Source organism: Balaenoptera physalus (assembly GCF_965194825.1).
Source record: "Balaenoptera physalus genome assembly, chromosome: 2".
Classification (NCBI taxonomy): Eukaryota; Metazoa; Chordata; class Mammalia; order Artiodactyla; family Balaenopteridae; genus Balaenoptera; species Balaenoptera physalus.
The window spans coordinates 144,188,507-144,214,931 of NC_138883.1; the positions used below are offsets into that span (position 1 = coordinate 144,188,507).

Here is a 26,425-nt window from a genome sequence, read left to right on the forward strand (position 1 = left end):
AAAAGCCTGCGCACAGCAACAAAGACCCAACAAAGGCCCAACGCAGCCAAAAATAAAATTAAAAAAAAGTATTTGTCAATTCCTAAGCTATGCACAAGCAAGAGAAAACTATGAGACCAAAAAACCAAGCAGAAAGGAGCTGCTAAGAGACTAAAGAGTTAAACAGAAATTTCTGTCTTAAAGCTAGGGAGAAAAATTCCCAAATATTTGAAAATTAAGCTATATACTTATAAGGCCGTGGGTCAAGAAAAAAATTACCATGAAAATTAGAAAATATTTTTTATTGAATGACAATGAAAATACAACATATCAAAACTTGTGGGGGAAAAAAAAGATGCTTAGAGGGAAAACTATAGACTTAAATGTATACACACAAAAAAATAAAGTTGAAAGTCGCTGTTTTGAGTATTTATCTCAAAAAATCATAATGACTAAGTAAATAACCCCCAGAAAATTAAAATTAGAGGAAGGAAATAATAAAGAAAAAAGCAGAAATCAATGAAACGGAAAACACATACACAATAGAGAAAATTAATAAAGCCAGAAGTTAGTTCTTGGAAAAAAATTAATAAAATGCATAAACTCCTAGGCAAGGCTGATTAAAGGCACAAGATACCAATATCAGAAATGAAATAGGGGACATAATTTAGATTTCACAAACATAGAGATAATAAAAGGATGTTATGAAATTCATGTTAACAAATTAAAGGTCTAGATGAAACTGTTACAAAACGAAAGAGAAAATCTGAAAAGTCCTACTCTACTCAAGAAATTGAATCTCTAATTAAAAACCTTCCACAAAGAAAACACTAGATCCAGACAGCTTCACTGGTGAATTCCCGTAAACATTTAAGGAAAAATAGCACCAATTTTACATAAACTCTTGAATACAGAAAAAAGAAATATTCCTAACTTTTGTATGAGACCAGCATAACCTTGATAATCAAAATCTGACAATTTCATTACAAGAAAGGAAAAATTATAGCCTAATTTCTCTCATGAAGTAGTCCTAAAAATATTTTTTAAATCTGGCAAATTGGATCTAGTAATATATAAAAAGAATAATGCATGACAACCAAGTCTGGTTTATGTAAGAAATCCAAAGTTTTAACTTGGAAAATCAATCAATGCTGTATTAAGCTATACTAAGAGAATAAAGGGGAAAACTGTATCATTATCTCAAAAGAAGAGAAACATTTGGTAAAATTCATGATAAAACTCTTAGAAGACTAGTAATAGAAGGAAACTTCCTTAATCCAATAAAGAGTATCTACAAAAAATTTACAGCAAGCATACTCTGTGGGGAAATACTGAAAGCTTTCTGCCTAAGACTAGAATAATTCAAGGATGTTCACTATCCATACTTCTTAATATGCTCAAGGTCCTCGGTCATACAATACGGCAAGAAAAAGAAATGTCTAGGGATTAGAAAGGAAGAAATAGAATTATTATTGTTTGCAGATCACATGATTGTACATGTAGACTATGCACAATGATCTACAAATAATTATTAGAATTTATAAATTTAGCAAGATCACTAGATACAAGGTCAATACAGGAAAAATCAACTGTATTTCTATACACTGGCAATCAATCAGTTAGGACATGGAAATTAAAAAACTAATCATTGCAATAACATTTAAGAAATAAAATACATAAGGAATAAACCTACCAAAAAATATGCAAGACCTCTACCAGAAAACTCAAAGTATTACTAAGAGAAATTTTAAAAAGACTTAAATCAATGTTCATTGATTGGAAGACTCAATATTATAAAAATGTCAATTATCTCCACACCAATCTATGGATTCAATGCAATTCCAATCAGAATCCCATGACTTTTTTTGGTGGAAACTGACAAGCTGATTAAAACATTTATGTATATGAAACTATCAATACAAAAGACCAAGAATAGCCAAGTAATCCAGAAGAACAAAGCTAGAGGATTTTCACTACCAGATTTCAAGATTCAGTTTAAAACTACAGAAATGAAAACTCCACAGAATTGGTTCAAGGATACACAAATGTAACAGTAGAGCAGACTAAACATTCCAGAAATAGATTCATTCATATACAGTCACCTGATTTACAACAAAGTTAGCACTGCTGTGTATGGGGGCAAGGATAGTTTTTAATACATAGTCACGTGGGGAAAAAAATTCAACCTTGACCTCTACCTCACACCATACACATGTGTGGAAAAAACACCACAAAAAATAAAAACCCAACTGGATTACAGACCAAAAAGTTAAATGTAAAACAATAAAGTTCCTAGAAGAAAACCTAAGAGAATATCTTCATGACCCTGAGGCAGGCAAAATTTCTTAAGACATAAAAAGTCTTCACCTTAAAGGAAAAGACTGATAAGTTAATTCATTAAAATTAAGACCTTCTATTTATCAAGACAGCATTAAGATAATGAAAAGACAATCCACAGACTGGGATATTAGCTATAAGTATATACATTATATGTATCTATAATATATTCTGGATACAAGTCTTTTGTCAGATTATATTCATATAATGGAGAGGATGTGAGGCAACTGAAATGAACTCTTAACTCTCTTAGTTTGGCAGTTGAGTGTGAACCATTACAACTACGCTGGGCAACTATTTGGTAGGATCTACCAACGCTGAACATGTGTACACTCTATGACTTTGCAATTGCACTGCCACCTGCTCAACAGAAAGGTTCACATATGTACACCAAGTGAGAGGTATAAGAATGTTCTTAATGGCCCCAAACAAACAACCCAAATATCCAACAGTAAAATGGATAAAGAAATCATGGCACATCCATACAACAGATTACACAGCAATGAAAAAGAATGAGCTACTGCCACACACAACCACACAGATGAATCTAACAGACATAATGTTAAGAGAAAGAAGCCACACACAAAAGAACACATGCTGAATGTAGGACTTCCTTTATATTAAGTTTAGAAACAGACAAAACTCATTTACAGAAGCCAGAAAGTAGTCACCTTCGGAAGGGAGATTAAGGACTAGGAGGGGCATGATGGAGACTGGTGGGGTATGGTAATGTACTGTAAATTGATATGTGTGGTTAAATAGGTGTGTTTACTCTATTTGTTCACTTTATTATGTACATGTTATATTTTAATTTAAAAAGTTTACAAAAAGAAAAAACGAACATTGATTCTGACCAGCAAAAACAAAAACAACTTGTGAGAATACTGGAATATATATAATAAATCAAAAAGAAAAATGTGAATACCCCAAAAGAATAAAAGTCATGAATGAATACCCAGAGAAAACCATAATTCAAAAAGACACATGCACCCCAATGTTCATTGCAGCACTCTTTACAATAGCCAGGTCATGGAAGCAACCTAAATGCCCATCGACAGATGAATGGATAAAGAAGATGTGGTGCATATATACAATGGAATATTACTCAGCCATAAGTTGGGTCATTTGTTGAGACGTGGATGGATCTCGAGACTGTCATACACAGTGAAGTAAGTCAGAAAGAGAAAACAAATATCGTGTATTAACATATATGTGGAACCTAGAAAAATGGTACAGATGAACCGGTTTGCAGGGCAGAAATAGAGACACAGATGTAGAGAACAAACGTATGGACACCAAGGGGGGAAAGCGCCGGGGGGGTGGGGGGGGGTGAATTGGGCGATTGGGATTGACATGTATACACTGATGTGTATAAAGTGGATGACTAATAAGAACCTGCTGTATAAAAAAATAAATAAAATTAAATTTAAAAATTCAAAAAAAAAGAAAAAAGAAAAAATATAAATGGTCAATAAACATAAAGAAATATAATTTTAAACCATTATGAGTTTTTTTTTTTCTTTTAAATCAATCTGGCCATGACTTAAAAGCAGATGATACTCAATGTTGATATGGGAAACAAGAACTGGTCATAGAACTAAGAAGCATCAACCCTAAGAGTCAGAAAGATATGTCATTGTAACTTTAGGTAAGGCACTTAACCTCTCTCAGGTTCAGTTCTTAAACCTATAAAATACCATGTAATTTTTATATATTTATAATATACAAAATATTTAAAAAGATATAAAATATATATAATTTTACAATACATAAATATATAACCTACAATATTATCTTGAAGGGCTATTAGGAGAATTGAACGAAATTATACACACAAATGCACATACATGAACAGCTTCTTTTCCTCTCTCACACAGGAGACTGACTGCCCATTAAAATAGTTTCAAGTAGATTTTGGACAAGTTACAGCCTTACCGGCTGCAAACTCCTCAATGGTCATCAGCGGGAACCGGATCAAGGACAGTGCTTTCCCTAGAACTTTCTGTTTGTTTCCAAAAGTCACAGGCAATTGTTGTCTTTGACATTCTGCTTCTGCCCACCGTACAACAGCTCCAAAAAGTCGACTTTCTCTAATACTAAGAGTGTCTCTTTCTAGAACTGCACAGAGTGTGTCTACAGGTAAAATAAAAAATATGTCAAATTAGGAATATTTTGCTCTTTAACAAAATACTGACAAACATGCTTACATAAAATTTTCAAATCTCAATAAAAATAGGATACTTAAAACTATAGACTCTACACTTAAAAATATTAAAGAATTAAAGGAATTAAACAGCAAAGTTTTCTTTAAAAAATTACTATAAGGTTAACATTCAACTTACTACTTACCATACATGGAAGCTTAGATACAGTATCTCCTTATATATTCATGCCATTCAGCAAGCAAACTCAAATATTCAGAACAAGAATAATAAGTAAGTCAGAGAAAAAGGCTCCCAATCAGTAATGAACAAATTCATAAAGTCTACAGATTACAATTCATTCATTCACTCAGCAAATATTTCTTATTAACCACTCACAATGTGCCAGGCACTATTCTAGACACCGGGGATACATCATTAAACAAAAAGTTAAAAATTCCTTGCCTTCATGGAGCTTACATTCTAATGGGGGAAACATTCAATAAACATAAGTAAATTATACTGTGTTACATAATAAATGTAGGGAAAGACAGCAGGGTAAGGGGAATCAGAAATGCAGCTTAAAATAGGATACTTTGGATAGGCCTCACTTGAGTTAAGACCTGAAGGAGGTCGAGGGGGGTGGGGTCAGTAGGCCAAACACACCTCGAGAGAAAGAGCACTCCAGGACTGGCCAGTGCGAAGGCTCTCTTATAAGAGTGTGCCTGGCATACCTGACGAACAGCCAGGAGGTCAGTGTGGCTGGAGGAGAGTGAGCAAGAGGGAAAAGTAGTAGGTGATGAGGCCAGAAACATGGTGGGAAGCGGGGTGCAATCAGGCAGCACCCTGTAAATCATTTGGCTTTACTTTGAGTGAAAAAGGGAACCCCTGGAGGGTTTTGAGCTGTGACATTTTATGTTCTAAAACGACCACCCTGGCAGCCGTGATGAGAAGAGACAGTAATGGAGGCAAGAGTGGAAACAAGATCAATTAGGAGGCTCTTGCGCTGATCCAGGTCAGAGGTGATGGTGGCCTGGACCAGGCAGAAGTGGTGAAAAATGATCAGATTCAGGGTATACTCTGAAAGGAGACTGGAGATTTCCTAACAGATTGGATATAGGGGGTGATAGAGAGCTTGAGTAAAGGATAATTCCCAGGTGTATAGTCTAAGCAATGGAGGGATGACAGTGGCATCAACTGAGATGAGAAAGACTACCAAGTGGAAGCAGGGTGGGGGGTGGTGAGAGGGGAGATCTGAAGCTTAATTTTGGACATGTTAAGTTTGAAAGCCCTATCTGACATCCAAGTATAAATGTCATGACCGTAACTCAGGTCCTCACTCAGAATCCTTTTCCCTCTTATCATAGGCAAAATTAAAATAGGCTGAGTTATTCTATAAATGACAGTAGACCAGAAATCAATGAAAACATTAAAATATAATTAAATTGCCCAGAAACACACACCTAAGAAAAATTTATTAAAAACAAAATTCTACTATGCAATGGTCTACACATTCATACCAGAACCAAATATTTGTTTAATAACAAACATAGGTATCATTACAGCAAAGATATCACAGTCCCCGGAACATAGAAGGGGCCCAACAATATGTTAAAAGTGAAGAGGTTAAACATAATTTTTTAAAAAATCAAGCTTTTTCCTTCTCCTGTAGCTGAGCAGATGAGTATAAACTAAGGTCCCAGGAAACCTTTTCAAAGATAAATGAATGTAAGTCAACATACCTCAATACTTGTAGGATTAGGAATATACCATGACCATAATATTTAATCATTCAATAGAAAAACAGACAACCTTGAACCTACATTTCTCTACCTTGTATGTTAAAAACTTCAGTAAAGGTAAACATAGAAACTTAAAGGCTAAAAAACAAGCACATTATACTGCCCCTGGCATAATGTAAATTAATTCTGTTCTATCAATGTGACATATTATCTTTTTCCTTTGGCAAAAACCTACGAGAGAGACAGTATCTCTCTACTTGGAAAAAGGTAAGCATATCCCTCTGGAGCACATATTCAAATGCCAGGGGAGAAAAAGCATCCCCAGAATCTAAAATAGCTATTAAAGCTCCTGAAGCCAGGTCTTTCTTTCAGATCCTAGAATTCTCTTTCATTCCCAATTTTTAACATTTGCGACAAACTAGACTATGAGGTGAAAACACATAGGTCCTCTATTGACAGATGTGTTATAATAAGAAATGAGAGCTGAGAGCCTAATAAAGATCATAAAAACACATAGGATATTTATAAACATCATACAATACTGGGTTTTAATACAAACCACTGCAAATCAAATCAAATCAAATCAACAAATATTTATAAGGTTTTCATCCTGTGCAAGGTACCTACTTCAAGATTCCCAGGATCCAATGGCATGCCTAATGGAGGAGCTATTTACAAAACAACTTCTCAGAGTGAGTCACCCAGATGCAGGCAGTATTATTTCAAATGACAGTAGACTGAAGTGGAGCATTTGATAGCTCCTTAAAGGGAAGGAAACTAGGATTAAGCAATGTTTCATTACCAACGTGGGCAGTGCTTAGGGCTCTCAAACATCCAGTAACTCAACAAAAATTCAACAGCACACAACGTGCAGGTGCTGGGGGGGGGAACCAAATCTAGTCCCTGCCCTTCAGCATAATGCAAGAAATGCACAAATCCTTCCCAAGGTAATGTGCAGCAGACAGGCAAACTAAGAAAGGGATGTTATCGAAACAGGAATATATTAAATTTCATGGAAGAGGGGAGGGTAGCAGTTCTTAAGAAAGAGTTATAATTTGAGCCAAGACATTAAGACTGAGTGAGAACTAGCCAAGGTGGGAAGCAAAGGCAACATTCTAGACATAGCCAGTCAGCCCAGTTGGTCAACAAATATTAACTGAACACATACTATGTTCTACTACTTTCAGTGCTGGAGATACAGCGGTAAACAAGACAAAGTCTTTGCCTTTAAGGAGTGTACAATCTAGAAGGAGGAGGCAGACAATCAATATATACATATTCAGACAAAGACCAAGATAAGATTTTCAGAGAGTGATACATATTATGAGAAAAATAAATCAGAGTAACAGAACAGGGATTGTTTAGGGGAATGTGGTACTTTACGTAGGCGTGAGATGGCCCATCTCAGGTCTTGTTTAACCTGAGATCTGAATGATTAAAAGGAGGTAGGGGCTTCCCTGGTGGCGCAGTGGTTAAGAATCCACTTGCCAATGCAGGGGACACAGGTTCGAGCCCTGGTCTGGGAAGATCCCACATGCCGCGGAGCAACTAGGCCCGTGTGCCACAACTGCTGAGCGTGCGCTCTAGAGCCCGCGAGCCACAACTACTGAGCCCACGAGCCACAACTACTGAGCCCATGCGCCACTGCTACTGAAGCCCGCGTGCCTAGAGCCCATGCTCTGCAACAGGAGAGGCCACCGCAATTAGAAGCCCATGCACCACAAGGAAGAGTGGCCCCTGCTCGTCACAACTAGAGAAAGCCCATGCACAGCAACGAAGACCCAAAGCAGCCAAAAAAAAAAAAAAAGGAGGTAGCCATACAAAGATTCACGGGGAAAAGGATTCCAATCAGAAAGAATAGAAAATACAAAGGCTCAAAAACACTGAAGTAACTGTCGCCAGTGGATATGGAACATAGTGAATGAGAAGCAGAATGGTAGGAGACAAGGTCAGCTACAGACAGAGGCAGGTAGTTAACTGCCAGCTCTTTACAAAAATTCTGTTTTCTCTTCTTCCTGGGATGTGAGTAGTCTGCATCTTCTAGCCTCCCCTTAAGTTAGGTGGGATCTGGTGACTGAATTCTGTCCAATGAAATAAGAGGCAAAATGAGGGTGCCATTTCAAGGTCAAAGCTTTTAAGATGTGGGTATTTTCCTTGCCAAGGCATTTTCCCATGTGCTACCAAGATACAGATAATAAGCAGGCTGTAGGAAATGGCAGAGCCACAAGATGGAAGAGAGCCACTCACTGGCCAGGAACACTGCCCTGGACTGCTGCGTGAGCGTGAAAAAAATTTCTACTATGTTGAAGCCAGTGTGCATTTTGGGGGTTTATTTGTGCAAATGTGTTGAGCTTGCATTTTGGGGTCTATTTGTTACCACAGCCAAGCCTAGCCTACCCTGACTAATACAAGGCTTGATCACATAGGATCTTGTAAGTTTTGTAAGGAGTTAGAATTTTTTTCTAACTGCAGTGGGAAGACACTGGAAGCAAGGATGTGATACAATCTGCTGCTGTGTAGAGAATGGACAGTATGAAAGCAAGGGTGAGCGGAAGCAGGGAGACAACAGGAGACCACAGAGGTTATCCAGGTGAGAGAACAGTGGCTTTGACTAGGTGGGAGCAATGGATATGGTAAGAAATGGTCAGATTCAGGATACCTTTGTTTTTTTTTTTGGCTGTGCTGTGCTGCTTGCAGGATCTTAGTTCCCCGACCAGGGATTGAACCTGGGCCCCGGCAGTGAAAGCACCGAGTCCTAACAACTGGACTGACAGGGAATTCCCCCAGGATACATTTTTGAGTGGAGAGCAGAGAGCACGTGCTGATAAACTGCATGTGAGGTATGAAAGAAAGAGAGTAATCAAGAATAACTTCTAGGTTTTTAGTTGTGCATGGTGGTGCCATTAGGGAAGAATGAGAAAAAATTGGAAAGGAACAGAAAAGATTTAACAGGGAGCTGGGGGGAAATCAATGGCTCTCTTTTAGCTGTGTTGTTGGAAATGCCTATAAAATCTCCAAATGAAGATGTCAAGTAAATAGTTGGGTATATAAATTTGGAGCCCAGAAGAAGACAAGATTAAAGATAGATATTATGGGTTCATGATGGTGATAATATTTTAAGTCATAAGCCTGGATCAGCTCTCTCTGCTCTCCTACAGGACAAAATTCAAACTCCTCAGCCTGTCACTGCACTGTCCGCCACAAGCTGGCTTTCACCTGCCTTGCACTGCCCTTCCTCTACACACACTTCTTCGTGCGGTTCCACTTGCCTCTAATGCCCTCCCCTCTTCATTATGCAAATGCTATCCATTCTCTAAGGCCCATGTCAGAACCTTCTGGGTCAAGATTTTCCTAACACTCCAATGTGAGGTGCTCTCTTCACGTTCTGGATTTGCATAGTAATTATTTTCTACGTATCTAGTTCAGAAAAGGCGAAAGTCACATTTTGCCGTATGTCATCCCTTCTATTTAATGTCTTAAATCTTAATTTTCACATATTCGTTCCCTGATTCTCCAATTAGATGATAGTTTCCTTAAGAAAATTCACATCTTACCCTTCTTTGTATTTCTTATAGGACCCCAGTATAATGCCGTGCATATGGTGAGCATTCAATGAATATTTGTTTGATTTGACATCTTTTAAAAGGCAATGAGGTAGTTAAGACTTTTAGGAATACTTTAGCAAAATAAAGAAAGCAAAACTCTTAAAGAGGTAGACTTAAATCACTTGGAAAAACCACTAATTTAAAAACAGCTTGTCTGCCAACAAGGCTGACTAGTAAGGCATTACTGTACTTAAAAGGTAACATTTTAATTCACAGTGAACTTACCTATATCAATATCAGTAAACCCTTCTGCACTTATTGCATCCATCGTGCTTTTGTCTATTGTGTCTAGACAAAGACTAGCAAGCTGAGGTTCATCAAATAATCGAGCCTAAACATATAAAAAGCTAGTTATTTTATTTTCATAGTTATTTTACTTTCAGGCTGTATATATTCAAAGCTAATACTGTAAACAATTATAATTGCTAATTATATAAAAACACATACTTAAAATACAATTATAATGTCTATATGTGCTTAAAACTTTTCATTCCACAATCAGAAAAGCTAAAAGCACAAATGCCCTGCTGAGATAACAATTAATTCATATTACCACTAACAACCCTGTTATTTTTATTTTCATATGCCTATATATGCATTGCGTTGTTTCTTATACATCACTTATTTTATCCTTAATGAAACACTCTAGGTTAGATAAGGCAGACATTATCCCATTATCCAGATGAGGAAACAGAGGCTCAGAGAGGTATACTGACTTGCCTAGTAACATCTAGCTAGTTATGCTCCAAAGCCAGTACTTAAGTCCAAGTCTTAAGATCTTTTCACTAAACGGTAATATCAACTGTCAAGCATACCAGTACCAACAGATTAGATTTTTTTTTCCATTTCCTATTTTGATTGGGGGAAGAGAATAAAGTACAAGAATTTTAGAGCATGAAAGTTCTGGGAACCTAAGCAAAAACTAGGCGTGACAACAGAGGAGCAAATAAGTAAATTCACGTGATGGAATATTACACAATAATGAGAATGAACGATCTACAACTACACACAACAATATGAAGGAATCCCACAATCTTAATGGTAAGCAAAAGAAGGTACTGTATATATTGAGCAAAAGAGTATACAGCTGACCCTTGAACAACTTGGGGGTTAGGGGCACTGACCCTCTGTGCAGTCAAAATCCACATATAACTTATAGTTGGCCCTTTGTATCCGAGGTTCCTCCATATCCTTGGATTCAACCAACCACTAATCATGTAGTGCTATAGTATTTACTATTGAAAAAATTACACATATAAGTGGACCCACAAAGTTCAAACCCGTGTTGTTCAAGGATCAACTGTATACTGTATGATTTTAGCAAAGCTAAGCTAGGCTTTAAGAAGTCAGAAGTCAAACTTACAATATGTGCTTTATCAGGATGCATATTATAATTCAAGAAAACAAGTTTAAAAATGGGGGCGTTCAAACTCAAATGAATTTTTTTAAAAACTGTAACACTGAAAAAGGAGAAATGAAATTTTTAAAAAACCATAACACTGAAAAACGAGATATGATGATAGGTGTGCCAATGACCAATTTTCCTTTTGGCCTAGGGTCAGCTCTGTTTACATTTAATAGGATGGACAAAACAGAAGTCTACTGTCTGTATTTCAGTTTTTTCAATTGATCCAATAATGCTTTTTATAACACTGTTCCTTCTAGCATGGGATCCAGTCTAGGATCATAGTTTTTATATTTTTAAAATATGAAAAATAGTACATTTTTAAAATTCTAATGTCAGCAGATATTTTAACTGGCCAACTCAGTTTTTATAGGTGAGTTAGTGTTCACGCAAAAATTGATATTTTACTCTAGGAAAAAATTTTTGGTAAAAATTATTTAATTCAGAGTAGCAATATTTCAGTCACTCAGATACAGTATCAAGTTTCCTTTAGAATCTACTGCTGCTACTTAGGAGTAAAATAAATTTTCTCTAAATTTAGTTTGAGTCTGGCATTACCTGATAAAATAGCACTATTTTTAATGATTGTATCACTTCACAGAGGGTGGTTTTCCCTCTGTAATCTATGCTGGTACAGTATACTGGCTCTTTGTTTTAGAGGGAAACTAGCATAGGTCCTCTCAAGTAAATGAACATGCTCAGTTCAAATGACTCACTTGGCAGGAATAAGACGTTCACATGACAATTTGTGGGCTAATTCACATGACCCCACCATGAAAACCTTGGAGTAATGCTGAGTTCTAAGAGCAATAAGACACTGAAAAGTTTCTTTTTCTCAATTACATCTGTTAACCCTTGCTACTCAAAGTGTAGTCCAGAAGCACCAGCATCATCTGAAAGTCTGTTAGAAATGCAGACTCTCAGGCCCCACCTTGGCCTCCTGAACTAGAAAGCATATTTTAATTGTCAAAGTTTAATTTACTGGTTTCTAAATTTTTTTTTTCTTTTGGCCATACCGCGCAGCATACGGGATCTTTGTTCCCTGACCAGGTATGAACCCGTGCCCCCTGGAGTGGAAGCGCAGAGTCTTAACCATTGGACCGCCAGGAAAGTCCTATTGGTTTCTAAATTTTTTTTTTTTTTTTTTTTTAGAAGGAGGGACCTAGTATTTTTTTTTTTTAATAAAGTCTCTTTATTCTTTTTTTTTTTTTAATTAATTAATTAATTTATGGTTGTGTTGGGTCTTCGTTTCTGTGCGAGGGCTTCCTCTAGTTGTGGCAAGTGGGGTCCACTCTTCATCGCGGTGCGCGGGCCTCACTATCGCGGCCTCTCTTGTTGGGGAGCACAGGCTCCAGACGCGCAGGCTCAGCAATTGTGGCTCACGGGCCTAGTCGCTCCACGGCATGTGGGATCTTCCCAGACCAGGGCTCGAACCCGTGTCCCCTGCATTGGCAGGCAGATTCTCAACCACTGCGCCACCAGGGAAGCCCTGGTTTCTAAATTTTATGACTGAATTTAAAAAAGAAGAGTAGTTAAGTGACCCTCTCTACACACAACAAAATTCTTTACACAATAAAGAATCTTATGACTATCAACTTCTTTATTAGATTTTCATCACAAATTCAAAAGAGGAAAAAAATGCAGGGAGACATCACTTATTAGTTATATAATCTTGGTCAAGTTATTTCACCTCCCTGTGCTTCAATTTCCTTGTCTATAAAATGGGGAGGATAAGAAAATCTTCACCTAGAATAGCTACATCTCCTAAAGTTATTGTGAGATTAAATGAATTAATGCATATGAAGTATTCAGAATGGTACCTGGCACACAATACTCACTCAATACATTTTGCTATTATTATCATCGATAGCACCGTACCTTACTGGTTTAAGGTTGAGACCTCACTTTTACCACTTGCTGTCTCATGTTATATAAGATATTTACCTCTTTACGCTTCCATTTCTTCATCTTTGAAATGGGGATAATAATAATAAACAACAGCACAGCTGTAATGAGGAGTAAATGTGATAATATATACAAAGGGACTAGCTTAGTGTCTGGCATACAATATCTACAGACATGGAGTTCTGTGATTATGTCTAAGAAGAGGTGACACCAGCATGTTCTTTCTTCTATAACTATAAATACTTAATGGCCAAAGATTTAAAAAAAAATGCCATCAGTCATTTTTGGTATGACAAAATGGATGTAGAACTGGGAAACTTGAGCTCTGGGCTCTGGCCCCACCTAGCCTATTGTGAGACTTTGGGCAGGTAGTTAACTAGCCAGGTTTTAGATTTTTCATTTGGAAAATGAGAGGGTTAAGCTAAGGAACAGCCATGATTATTTCCATTACTAATATTCAGTAGGATTATATATTATCAGCTTAGACTTCCCCCCCGCCCCTCATTTTAACTTGCTTAACTCTGTAAAGACCCTATCTCCCCAAAAGGTCTTATTCTGAGGTACTGGGGATTAAAATTTCAACACATGAATTCTGGGGAACACAATTCAACCCCTAGCACAGGGTTATATAGACTAGTTTAGGATTTTGAAAACAAATTTGTAAAAGGGTATCATAACACTGTCTAAAAAGAACAACAACAATTTATTTATATCTCATGTATGGAGCTCAGATTACAGGCATTTAACAGATGCTAAATAGTATAAGTTAAAGACTGGTTAATGGTTCCATAGATGTGTTCAGTTTGTAACCATTCATCAGACTGTACACTTATGATATGTGTACTTTTCTGCATGTATAGTATACTCAGTGAAAACTTTTTTAAATGTTAAAGTAAGGATATTCTTAAATTCTAACTCCTCCAGAAGTGGGTCAGCAAGCTTAAAGATAGAAGACAGTAAATCTTACAACTTTTCTGGACTTGAAATATTCAATCTTAATTTCAGACGCAACACAAATCAAGAACAAAAATGTCCAGAAAGCTTCATGCTATCATACTCTCAATCACAGCAGGAACAATGCTGGATAGTAACCTCAACTCCTATCCTAAACAGTTATATAACTTTGAGTCATAATGCCCTATTTATATAAGGCTTCAGTTTCTTTACCTATTATATATTAACTCTAATTTGCTTTTCTATTCTAAAATTATATGACTCTGATGTATTTCCCTGAATGATACCAGAAGATTTTATATGCTTTAAAATAATAATCTAGGACTAATTCTCCAGGAAACAGTAAATATTCATATATAGTTGTACCCAATTTTTAAAGCTAAATGATACATACCTTAGCTACATTTACTTACCTGAGTAAGTAACATAAAGGCATTATCTGCCCTCAGATGTTTGGTGAGAAATTCCACACAATGTGCTTCCAAGGCTGGGACTGCATATTTCTTAGCAGTATAAAGAGTGGTCATAACTGTTTCTGGGCCAATTTGAACTTCATCTGAATACAGAAATCTGGGAAACAAGTGGAAATTGCAGAGATGGTCAGTAGGGTTTTAGATAAGCAATCCATCAGAGTTAAACCTCTGAGGAATATTTTAAAAGATAATGAGCAAAGTGAAAAATAACTTGAAAAGTACATCAAACTTTCCAGGGCTACAGGGCATTTGCACACACATCACCTCATTTTATTCTGACTCAATCCTGAGAGGTAGGCAGTGTCCATTTATAGAGGAGACTAAAGTTAAGTGAAGATCATGGGATCTTCATGTCTCCAAGTCAAATTTTTAGAGGTCTTTTAGCACCTATAGCAGCTTAGGATGAGTGGTTCATTTATCTCTCCTTCATCAAAGGATGTTCCTGTAAGCAAATCTACAGATGGCTTAAGTTCACATCTCTAAATGTCAAACATCCATTTATTTCCTGATAATGGTGTCTTCTTATTCTGGGCATCTTTTAACCGTTCTTTGTTATCCCAGAATTAGCATTATGACCAAAGACTAGAGTACTGGGGCTTTGGAGGAATAAAACAGTTTAATAGTATATTAAATGACCCCATATTGCTATGTGCTTTTGAGTATTTAGATCCAACTTTCTTTCAAAATACTATCAAACCAATACCTCCTCCCCCACACTTCCCCCACCCCGGTTGGCTGCTTCTAACTGCTAGGTCACTAGATAAATCAGATTCCTAGAAGTGCAGGTAAAGCATAAGATTCTCAGAGAAGGCCTGGGCAGTTCTTGCTGAACTATACTGAAGCTTCTGCATATCCACTTCAGGGCTCCTTTGTGGTTCCTCAGAGACCTTTGTGCTTACTGCCCAGTTCTCAGCTACACTCAGGATAGCTGAGGGTGATGGAGAAATAAGGCATTAAGAACAAGTATTTCATTTTAGCAATACTAAAGACTTAGAAAGAACACTTATTACACTTATATTCCCAGGACCCAAGTCGTAAAATAGGAGTTTAAGAAAACCCATTAGGGGGCTTCCCTGGTGGAGCAGTGGTTAAGAATCCACCTGCCAATGCAGGGGACACAGGTTCGAGCCCTGGTCCAGGAGATTCCCACATGCCACGTAGCAACTAAGCCCGTGTGCCACAACTACTGAGCCTGCGTGCCACAACTACTGAAGCCCGCGAGCCTAGAGCCTGTGCTCCACAACAAGAGAAGCCACTGCAATGAGAAGCCTGTACACCGCAACGAAGAGTAGCCCCTGCTCGCCGCAACAAGAAAAAGCCCGCACGCAGCAACGAAGATCCAACGCAGCAAAAAATAAATAAATAAATATATTTAAAAAAAGGAAAACCCATTAACATCTTCCAGAACACTCTATACAGTAAAGTGAGGAAAGGAAGTTCTATTTCATGTCCCTATCCACTGCTTTTCAATTTCTTCTTTTATTCTGGTGGGCAGACTCACCGCCCAAGATGAAATTCTAGCCTGTTACATCCCCCTAACATCCCACCCTAACCAAATGCTGGGATTCCTCTAATAATATCATTATCCTTACAACTACCTCCATGGAGGCTGTGCATTCTCATACTTCCCTATGTCTCAGGTTCAAGTGAAGGTTGCTGGTTTTCAAGATTACATTGTTTTCAAACATTTTTTTCAAAAACCTTTCAAGTCAGCCATCTGTATCACCCTCATAATACTCATTTAACGTCACGTGCCACTTGGTGATGAGTACAGGGAATGAAAAAACCACTTAGTCCCTTATAGTCAGGGGTAGGGGAATGAATAAAAAGGAGAGAGAGAAAATGAACATTTGCTGCATCGCTACCATCTGACAGATGCCAACTCATTTAATCCTCCCACAAGGAAGGTAGGTGCTGCTACCTGCATTTTAAAGATGGGGAAACAGAGGCTGAGGAAATGCAAGAGCTGTCTACCATGACACGCCATTTCTGGGCCTCTGGCTGCTCTTAGTGCTAGACTATCAGGCCCGTCAGGTGAGGGCTGTTTTAATTTGCCTGGACTCAGGGAGAGATGGCTTGGGTTTGAGCCTATTCCATCACCTGATAGCTATGTGACTTTAAACGAGTTATCATTGTGTTCCTCTCTGAGAAGAGATGTGGATAACAGTATCTACTTCATAATGTTCTGGTGAGGATTAATATCAGTTAAAATACACAAAGTGTTCTGAATAATGCCTGACAAATACTTAGCCTCAGTAAATGTTAGCTGTTTATTTTTATATCGCTTCGTTTCTCTCTGCTATTTTCCTCTGCATTTCAGAAGGTTTCCTTGCCAGTCTTCTAGCCCTTCTATTTTTCTCCCCAGCAATCACATGTTCAAATTTCTAAGAATTCTTGCTTCTTTCTTGAGCGTTCCTTTTTTTTTTTTTTTTAACTCCACAGCACTATGTCTCCTTTTTATGGATGCAAAAATGTTCTCAAGTCTCCAAGTTTTAAAAGTTCCTTTCTGTTCCCTGAATTACCTATTTCCTTGAGGATCAGCTGTTATTGGTCTTTATCATTCATATTCTGATTTTCCTTATATGTCAAAAGATTAATGATTATCTCCAGTTGAATATCCTGGTAGCTGGTAAGTTTTCTTTGCTGCTGTGTAAGTATAGGAGTGCTTTCCAGCTAAAACCTTCTCCAAAATGGAAAGGGTGGCTGGGAGCTGTGCATGTGGGAGGCTTGCTGACTGGCACCTTGCATTAGAGTGGGAAAGCAGCCTTTAGGTTAGAGAGACCAACCACCGCCCCCCCCATGCCATTACCCTGGAGTCCCTAAACCAAATCAGCACCCTAGTTCTCCCCAGGTGGTTTGTCTAGTTTATTTAAAGAGGAGCCTGTCAGATGTCACCGGGAGTTAGCATACAAGAGGGGGTTTGAGGGGATGGCCTATAAACAGGCTTTAAATTAATGCCCATGTTTTAACCCTACCTTCTCATTTTCACCCTCTGCACTACCAACTCTCCACCAAGAGCCGTGCTGGGGCTCAGCCAGGAAAGGCAGCTCCCACCACCACTGTAGTTCCTCGTGCTCTGGATTCTGGGCTCCAGACTTGGCCACTCCATTTCATCATCAACACACTTCCAACTGCCTTGTTCCTTTTCTACATTGGCTTCCAATCTCTCTCCTTTTTTTGTCTTCACTGTAATGGATTTATTTTCTTTTGTATTTCTTTACAGTTTAACTGGGGCAGAGAGAAGGCTAACATCATGCTCAGTTCCCTTCCTAAACTAGAAACCTGGGAAGTTTTTGTTTTAAGGGCAAGATAGGAAGAAGTCTTTACATCTGTCTTAATTTTTTTTCAAGCAAAAATTACTAGAGTTATAAAATATAGAGCTGAAATGTGGGGCCTTTATTACCATTTGTTTGAGTAGATTCAAACTTAAGGAAACCAGCTCCACAAAGTTGAAGTACATGGTTCTTTAAGAATCTGTAAGTGGGGCCCCTGACAGGGAGATCTGGAAAAGCTTCCTACAAGAATTTCTACCTGAGATCTAAAAGATGAAAAGAGGGTAGGAAGAACATTCCAGGAACCAAAGAATTGTGTTTTTAGACTATTCTATATGGTCCAAAACCCCATTCAAATTGCTTTTATGAAATTATACCTCAGTAATATACCTTTGGCTCGAATATATTTAAGAAACATCTACATTTATATCTAAAGACATAGATTGAGGATACTACTCATGTCAGTAATGCCTTCATTTATTTATGTTTTTGGGCTGCGTTGGGTCTTCGTTGCTGCGCGCAGGCTTTTCTCTAGTTGCATCGAGCGGGGGCTACTCTTTGTTGTGGTGCGTGGGCTTCGCATTGCAGAGCATGGGCTCTAGGGCACACGGGCTCAGTAGTTGTTGCTCGCGGGCTCCAGAGCGCAGGCTCAGTAGTTGTGGCACAAGGGCTTAGTTGCTCCACGGCATGTGGGATCTTCCTGTACCAGGGCTCGAACCCGTGTCCCCTGCATTGGCAGGCGGATTCTTAACCACTGCACCACCAGGGAAGTCCCAGTAATGCCTTCTTTATGAGGGGACTGCATCAGGAATTTTTTTTTTAACTGATCTTATTGTCAGACAGAGTTGTGCATCTCCTAAGCAGTTGGTTTGTTTTTTTTTTTTTTTTTTAACATTTAAACATCTTTATTGAAGTATAATTGCCTTACAATGGTGTGTTAGCTTCTGCTTTATAACAAAGTGAATCAGTTATACACATACAATATGTTCCCATATCTCTTCCCTCTTGCATCTCCCTCCCTCCCACCCTCCCCATCCCACCCCTCTAGGTGGTCACAAAACACCGAGCTGATCTCCCTGTGCTATGTGGTTGCTTCCCACTAGCTATCTATTTTACATTTGGTAGTGTATATATGTCCATGACACTCTCTTACCCTGTCACATCTCACCCCACCCCCTCCCCATATCCTCAAGTCCATTCTCTAGTAGGTCTGTGTCTTTATTCAGTTGGTTTGTTTTTAATCTACAAACACTATGAATTGTAACTGACTAGCCAGGTTTCTCTTTTTGTAATAGTTGCTAAAATTATCAAAATTAAGTTTGTAGAGTACCTATAGCATGCATTTTTGTATTGGCTTCATCTTGGCTCTGTTTTATTTCTTATCCTTGTGTTTCTTGTAAGACATTTTAAATTCTTTTTGGAGCAATGCAAGTTATAAATAAATACTAGACTATAAACAATAAGAAAGGGAACTCTGTGTTTCTTATATTTTTTCCCTATATCTTTCCTACAGCATCGGACACAGTGTGGGCACCTGGCTAAGCTTTAATGAATACATGTTAGCCGACTAGACAATTCAGTACAGGTTTCTAGCTAACATTGGTAGGGAAACCATTTTCATTTCTAATAAGAAAAAAGGCTACTTGAAAATCCAAGAATCATCTTGATTCATATTTTACCAATACATACATGTTTTCTCTACATTCTATTTAATTATTAAAACTGCTATAATTAAAAAACTACGTAAGCCAGTGTTTACAAAATATAATTAAAAATTAAACATAATATTAGCACAATACTTTGTATTTTAAAGTGAACATTTCAGCTCTGATACACTACCTCTAAGGACAAGAGCACAGAGAAATAATTACAGGTCATCAAACTATTTCTGATTTCTCCCCGAAGATGAATGGCTTTCCAAAAGATAAAACTTAGGTTACATTTAATCTAATTTAAAAATTAAAAGACTAAGGCAAAAACTTCATTTTAAATTAGAAAAATCACAAGATCATGTACAAGAAACTGTGTATCACTACTGATTCTTTCATTTTACTCAAAAACATTTATTGAGGGACTATATAATAACAAGACACTAAGACAGGTCCTAGAACTACAAATATGGGAGAGATAGCTCTGCCCATAAAAAGCTTATGGTATGGTAATAAAATGATTAAAAAGTAATGTCATAATTATAACAGAATTATGCATTAGGCATGGTTTGATAACTAGTCTCTAAAGATGGCACCACTAAATCACACCTCCTACTACCCATACCCTTACATAGATCTGTCCCATAAGGAATCTGGGCTAATCCTGTTTGCCTCTCGTTAACTAACAGAATGTGGCAGAAGTTAACACTATGCCAGTCTGGGACCTAAACTTTGAGGATGCCTGGCAGCTCCTACTTTTGTGCTTTCTGGAGCCATGGGCTGCTGTTATCCAAGAAGACAAGCTACCCTGCTGGAAAGATCAGCTGGAGAAGACATGGAGAAAGAGAGAAAAAGGTTCAGCCAACTCAGTCTGAATCAAACCTCCAGATGACTCCAGCCCCAACTGCTATCAGACTATGACTGCATGGGAGACCTGAAGAATATGCTATAAGAACCTCCCACACAACCCTGAAAGATAATAAAACCATGTCTAAGCTGCTAAGTGTTGGAGTGGTTTGTTGTACAGCAACAGATACAAAACTTGCTACAAGAGATTAGATGAGGCAGAGTGCAAAATTAATGATGTTTTATAGAGGAGATAAAGCCTGAAGTATATCTGAAGGGTGGTAATTAAGTGTGGAAATCTTCTAGGCAGAAAGACTAAGTACAAAGGCAAGGAGGCTTTAGAAGGCAAGTATTGAAATAAGGGAAGGGCCATCTGTAGAGTCGGGGCACTGAGCAGATGGAGAGGAAGGGGAATAGATATCAAATCATAAAGGTCTTGTATACCTGCTGAAATGTTTAAACTGCATCCTGTATGCAAAAAGAAGACATTAAGAGATTCAGGGGAATCGTGATAATGTCTGGATGTGAGAGAAATAACTTTGTTAACAATGTGAAGAATGGAGAGAGCTAAGTCTAAAGGCAGTGGTCTGTCTGAAGCAATGCTGGAAAAAATTAAGAGAAGGGGGCTGAATCTTCAAGACTGGTCCAAACAGGATAAGAAACACATGGAACAGACTGGAACCAATCTACAGCTTGGAGCCAAGCCCACCTGAGTCAATCCCCAAGTGACCCACAGAACAAGAATATTCAAAGGAAGAATAAATGATTGTTTTTTTTAAGCCCGAGTTTTGGGGTGTTTTATAGCATTATTGTGGCAAAAGCTGACTGAGACAGGGCCTAATAAGCGTGCCTGCCTCACAGACTGTTCTGGAATTTGAGTTCCCACAAGGTGCTTAGGAACAAACGGTAAGCGGAACGTGGCAAGCACTCATCAAGTGTTAGATATTTTTACGGTTGACATGTCCGTCTGTATGGGTACCAGACATTCGTTTGTGATTGTCCAGCTGGAAATTGGGTTCGGGCTGAGTACAAGTTTGGCAATATAGCTGGGGGAGTATGTAGTGCCATGGGTTAATGGGAGAAAGGAAGAAGACAGCTGAAGACAGAACCTGAGGAATAGTTGTCACCTGAGGAACCCATGTCTCCTTCCAGCCACCGCTCCATTTCTCTGTTCCTCTTGGCAACAAAACTCCCTGAGAGGATTATTTATACTAGTGGTCTCCAGCTCCTCACTTCATATTTTCTCCCCAATCTACTCTAATCCTTTTGTTGAAATCACTCTTGCCAGGGCTATCAATAGCCTCCATTTTGTCAAAACCAATAATCAATTCAATGTTCTCATTTTACCCAACTCTCAGCGGCATTTGACATAGTCAACAATTCCCTCTTTATTGGAGCACTTTCTTTAACATGACTTTCAGGACACCAAGTGGGCTCCTTGCTTTCCCTTCTAATTCCACTGACAGCTGTGTCTCAGTCTCATCCTATGCTCCTCCTCCTCTGCTACATCTCTACCTGCTGGAGGGTCCCAGAGCTCATCCCTGTACCTCCTTCTCTTCACAGTCTATTACACATTCCTTCCCTAGGTAATCTCATCTGGCCTCATGGTTTAAATACCATTTACTCTTAACTTTCAAATTTACATTCAGCAAGAAGCTCTTCCCTAAACTCCAGGTTCGTATTTCTAACTGGCTGCTCTTATATCCCTCCTTGGATGTCTGGTAAATCTTCTTGGTTCTACCTTCAAAATATATCCAGATTTTGACTACTTCTCATCATGTCCATCACTACCACCCTGGTATATATAACCCACCATCAGCTCTTGCCCGAACTACTGCAAAAGCCTCTTTTATTCAATTCCCTGCTACTCATTTTACTCCTTCCACAGTCTAATCTCCAAACAACTGCCAGAATGAGTTTTTAAAAAATGTAAACCAGATCATATCGCTCCCCTGTTCAAATGCTTCCCACCATGCACCAGAGGGAATCCAAGTCCTTCCACAGGCTCTACAGCCCTGCATGATCCTGGCCAGCCTATATTTTTGACCTCATCTTCTACCACTTTCCCCTGTATTCTATCTGCTCAAATCACACTGGTTTACTCTTGCAATTCCTCTAACAGGAGAAATTTGGGGCCTTAAACATGTTTTTCCTTGCTTAGAATGCTCCTTCCCTCATGATTTGATCATTTTTCCTTAAAATACTTACCAGTACTTGACATTATATCTTTGTGTCTCCCTACTGGATTATAAGCTCCACGAGGGCAGGGACTTTTTCTTGTTCACTGCTGTATCCAATATCTAAAACAGTGACTGGCACAGGGAGGCAGTGTTTCTTTTTTCTTTTTTTTAGACAGGTCTCAGACCAGATAGGGCCTTAGAGACCACATTAAGGATTCGGATTTATTTTAAGAACAATCAGGAGTCACTGGGAGGGTTTAAACTAGGAAAAGAATATAATAAGGTCTGTATTATTATAAAGTTACCTCGGCTATTGTACAAAGAATGATCGGAAGGGATTAGAGGTACATGTGGGGAAATAAAAGAGGAGATTTTTACAGCAGGTATCTCAGCTATGGTAAAGGTGCTTGGGATAAAGAGAAGATTCAAGAGATTGCTAAATAGGTGGAATGAACAGGACTGGATATGTGGATATAACAGAGAAAGAAGACGAAGTCCATAACAAGGGAGGCAGTATTTCTCAAATGAGCAACTAAAGAACATCACTTAAAGGTCTGCCAGATCAAAGTGAGCAGTTTCTTAAAGTGCTTCAAACTCAAGTTCAAAAGCCTTTAAGTAATATTAACTAATACAAGTTGTAAACATAAAAGTATGCCCAAGCTAACCTGCTTTTCCACCTCAGCAAATACTGTGAGACATCTTTTTGTCACACAATAATAGGTAAGTACAGCACCTATGCTTCACAACCAGCCAATAACCTAAGTTTAAAAATCACTTTCAGAATAGAACAATGACTAGAACCTGAAGGACAAATACCATGACTACGCTGAAAACAGGAAAATTTCAAGGACTCAGATTAATTCACTTATTTTCTATTGATGGGAAAGGACTGACTCATCAACAGCTTCAGTGAAAATATGAAATCAGCATTTTCCCTCTACATTCTTATCCTAGCAATCTCAATATTTTTTAAAGGAAAAAGCTACCCAACAATATTTTTAGATCAGTGGCTCTCACGTATCAGTATTTAGGGAGAGTATTAAATATGCTCTCAAGGTCCCACCTCCAAACATTACAATATTGTAAGGAGGGAGGAAGAGACCTACAAATTTAACAAGTACTCCAGGTGATTACAATGCAGGCGGACCAACAGCTCATTAAAGAATACTTCTAGTTTAGAAAATCTAAATGAGCTATAACCAATCCTCCTGGCTGACTTCAAACCAAAAACCAAAATGATCTAGATCCTAGCTTTTGAGTTGTTTTTCCCCCTTTATAAATGTAATTGAACTAAATTATAAAAAGTATGAGAAACAAAGAGAAAAAGAAAGTCAACATCATCTTACCATTCCAACACAACTTTGGTTAGCATTTTGGTATATTTCCTTCTCTCCTTTTCTCTAAGTATACATTTGCTGTTTCTTTTCCCAGTTTTTAATCATAGTGAGCACAGTTTCAAATGCTAATTATATACATTTTCCACATTAATATTATTACCTAGTCTTCATGAATATCATACTTAGTTGCTGCACTACATTCCATCAAATGCACCTATCACTGTTTACCTAACCATTCTCTCTGCTTGACTACCTCCTCACTACTATAAATAATCCTGCCTTAAATATTTTTGTGGGGAACATTTTCAGTACTTGAATACTTCCTACCTGTGGGGGAAACAATCTACAGTGCCAGACTGTTTTACCACCACCTCTGTCAGAGAGGGCTCCCCAGATGTTATCTTAAAAAAAAAAACTGGAGGGTTTAATAGAAGAGGAAAAGTACTACACTTTTTAATTTGCACTTCTTTAATTACTATCGAAGTTAAACATTCATTGTTAATTATTATTTTTTCTTTCCCTATCTATCCTGTCTTTATCCACTTATTAATGGGATTTTAGTATTTCTTTTCTACCTGTGTTGTGTTAACTTTGTATTCAATTTCCTTGATCTTCCTGAGAGCTGTGAGCCTTTGTGGAGTATTTATCTGTTCCACTGACCTACCTGTTTTTGTCTCAGTACCACCCAAGACTGCTATTTTAATGATACATTCTACTCAGGCAGCTAAAACCATCTTGGTATATTGAAACACACTTGGCTCTGTTACCTCTTCAAGTTACTTGACTTTTCTGGGCCGCAGTCCCATTTGTAAAATTGTAGAAAACAATACCTATACCTTCCTAAATGGCCTTTCGTGATTAAAACTAATAATGCCAAACTATTAGCTCTCTTCCATTAAATAAAATTAATCAGAAGTCAATCTTCTATCCTCAAATAATCAAAAAGCAAACCCTTAACATCGAAAGGGAGATTCGTTTTCAAGCAAACATAACCTTGTCTGCAGGAACAAAAGGTAGCTAAAGCCAAACTTACTTGTTTTGATATTCACTGTCCTGGATCATGACAACTAACACGAATGAAAAAGGCGTAAGGGCATAAAAATAAAATAAAATAAAAGTAAAAATAAATTAAAAAAAAATTTAAAGGTCATCTCGTCTACAAGACTTCCCAAGTATCCCTCTCCCCCAACAAAAACCTAAAACGTCGCAAATGGGCAATCAGGACAACCTGACCCATACTCTGTCCTCACCACTCCTCTAATTCCCAAGCGTGGGCAACAACCCGCTACTAGAACGTGAAAACGCACGCTAATTGGCCCTAGACACTAATATTTACTCTCACAGCCGGCGGGCAGCCGTCCCGGCCGACAGATTTCGGTTTCGCCCTTCCCGAGCATCACAGACTCGGGAGGAAACTGAGGCCGGGAGGGTAAGGAGAGCCTTGCCCAAGGACACCGCGGGGTTGGGGAGGCCGGCTCGGCGCCCGCCGCTTACCTCAGCAGCGCCAGGAAGGCGGCGGGCTCCACGTCGGGCAGCTCGATCTCGGCCGACGTGGTGGCCATGCCGCCGTTGAACATGGCGTCGAAGACGGCGCTGCCGGCAGCCAGCACGAAGCGGTGGGCGGGGATGCGCTGCGGACCCCCAGCGGCGGCGGCGGCGCCGCGGCCCTTGCCCAGCACGAAGCGCACATCGCTCAGCAGCTCCGAGTTGAAGAGGAACGCGAAGCGCTCCTTCAGCGACGCCTTGGTCGCCTGCCAGTTGTACAGCGGCTCCCGCTGCAGGGGGAGCAGGGGCCCCAGAGAGGACGGCGGCGGCGGCGGCGGGGGCGGCGGCGGCCCCGCGGCGCCCGGCTCCGCCTCAGCCCCCGGGACCTGCTCGCCCGTAGCTGCCGGTCCGAGCGAGGCCATCCTCCAGCGGCGCGGCTCTGCGGGCTAGAAACAGCGCTCCCGCCGCCCACCCGCCATCGCCGAGGCCGCCCCCCGAGGCCGGCACCGCCTCCCTACCTTCCGGGAAAGGCGCTTCCGGAGGCCGTGCGCCTCCGCCGGCCCCGCCCCGAGCTGCCCTGCGCGCGTCCCCGCTGGGCCGGGAGGCGGAGGTGCGTGTGGCCGCCCAGGCCGGACCTGGAGGGGACGGTTCCCCCTGCGGCGTCTGGGCCGCCCTGGGCGCACCGAGATCACCCGAGCCCCGCGCTCCGGGTGGTGGGACTTCGGTGGGCTGCATGCGGCCCGGCGCGGGCGCCTCCTCAGACCTGCGGGCCCCGAAGCTCTCGCCCCTCCCTTCCCTCAGGCCCCTCGTCACCAGCTGCAGCGCCCCCCACGTGTATCTAGGACAGGTCCCTAGGCTCTCCTTCTAGGAGTCGCACGCCTGGAAGTGGAGGGGGCCCGAGGGCATGGCCGGCAAAGCATGTGGGAGGGGACGACCTGATTCCACGTAGCTCCCTCCCCCAGTGGGAGAGGGAAGGTGCTGGTCCTTTAAATCCCCAGGAAGTCACTGGACGTGATTCCACGTAGACCCCTCCCCTCCCCGCTCCAGAGGGCCGCTGCTCCAGTGGTAATCCCTGGAGCACAGCTGGAGACCCTCTGCATCTAACAGCCTTCCCT

General features: G+C 39.6%; 1 protein-coding gene across 3 annotated transcripts in view; it reads right to left on the reverse strand.

The window, feature by feature from the left end:
* Nucleotides 1–25,858, reverse strand: part of BTBD1 (BTB domain containing 1) — a 44,051-nt gene extending 18,193 nt beyond the window's left edge. The window contains exons 1-4 of one of the 3 annotated variants that reach the window (XR_014260300.1): nucleotides 25,320–25,858; nucleotides 14,482–14,638; nucleotides 10,030–10,135; nucleotides 4,252–4,449 (exon numbers count right to left, since the gene is read on the reverse strand). Coding sequence is in view for 2 of the 3 variants with exons in the window: in XM_082448771.1 (XP_082304897.1) it covers nucleotides 4,252–4,449; nucleotides 10,030–10,135; nucleotides 14,482–14,638; nucleotides 25,320–25,732 (874 nt within the window). In the remaining variant the exon portion in view is untranslated. The remainder of the gene's footprint in view (nucleotides 1–4,251; nucleotides 4,450–10,029; nucleotides 10,136–14,481; nucleotides 14,639–25,319) is intronic. The other 2 variants (XM_082448771.1, XM_082448772.1) reach the window with 2 other exon arrangements.
* Between the last annotated feature and the right edge of the window lie 567 nt (nucleotides 25,859–26,425).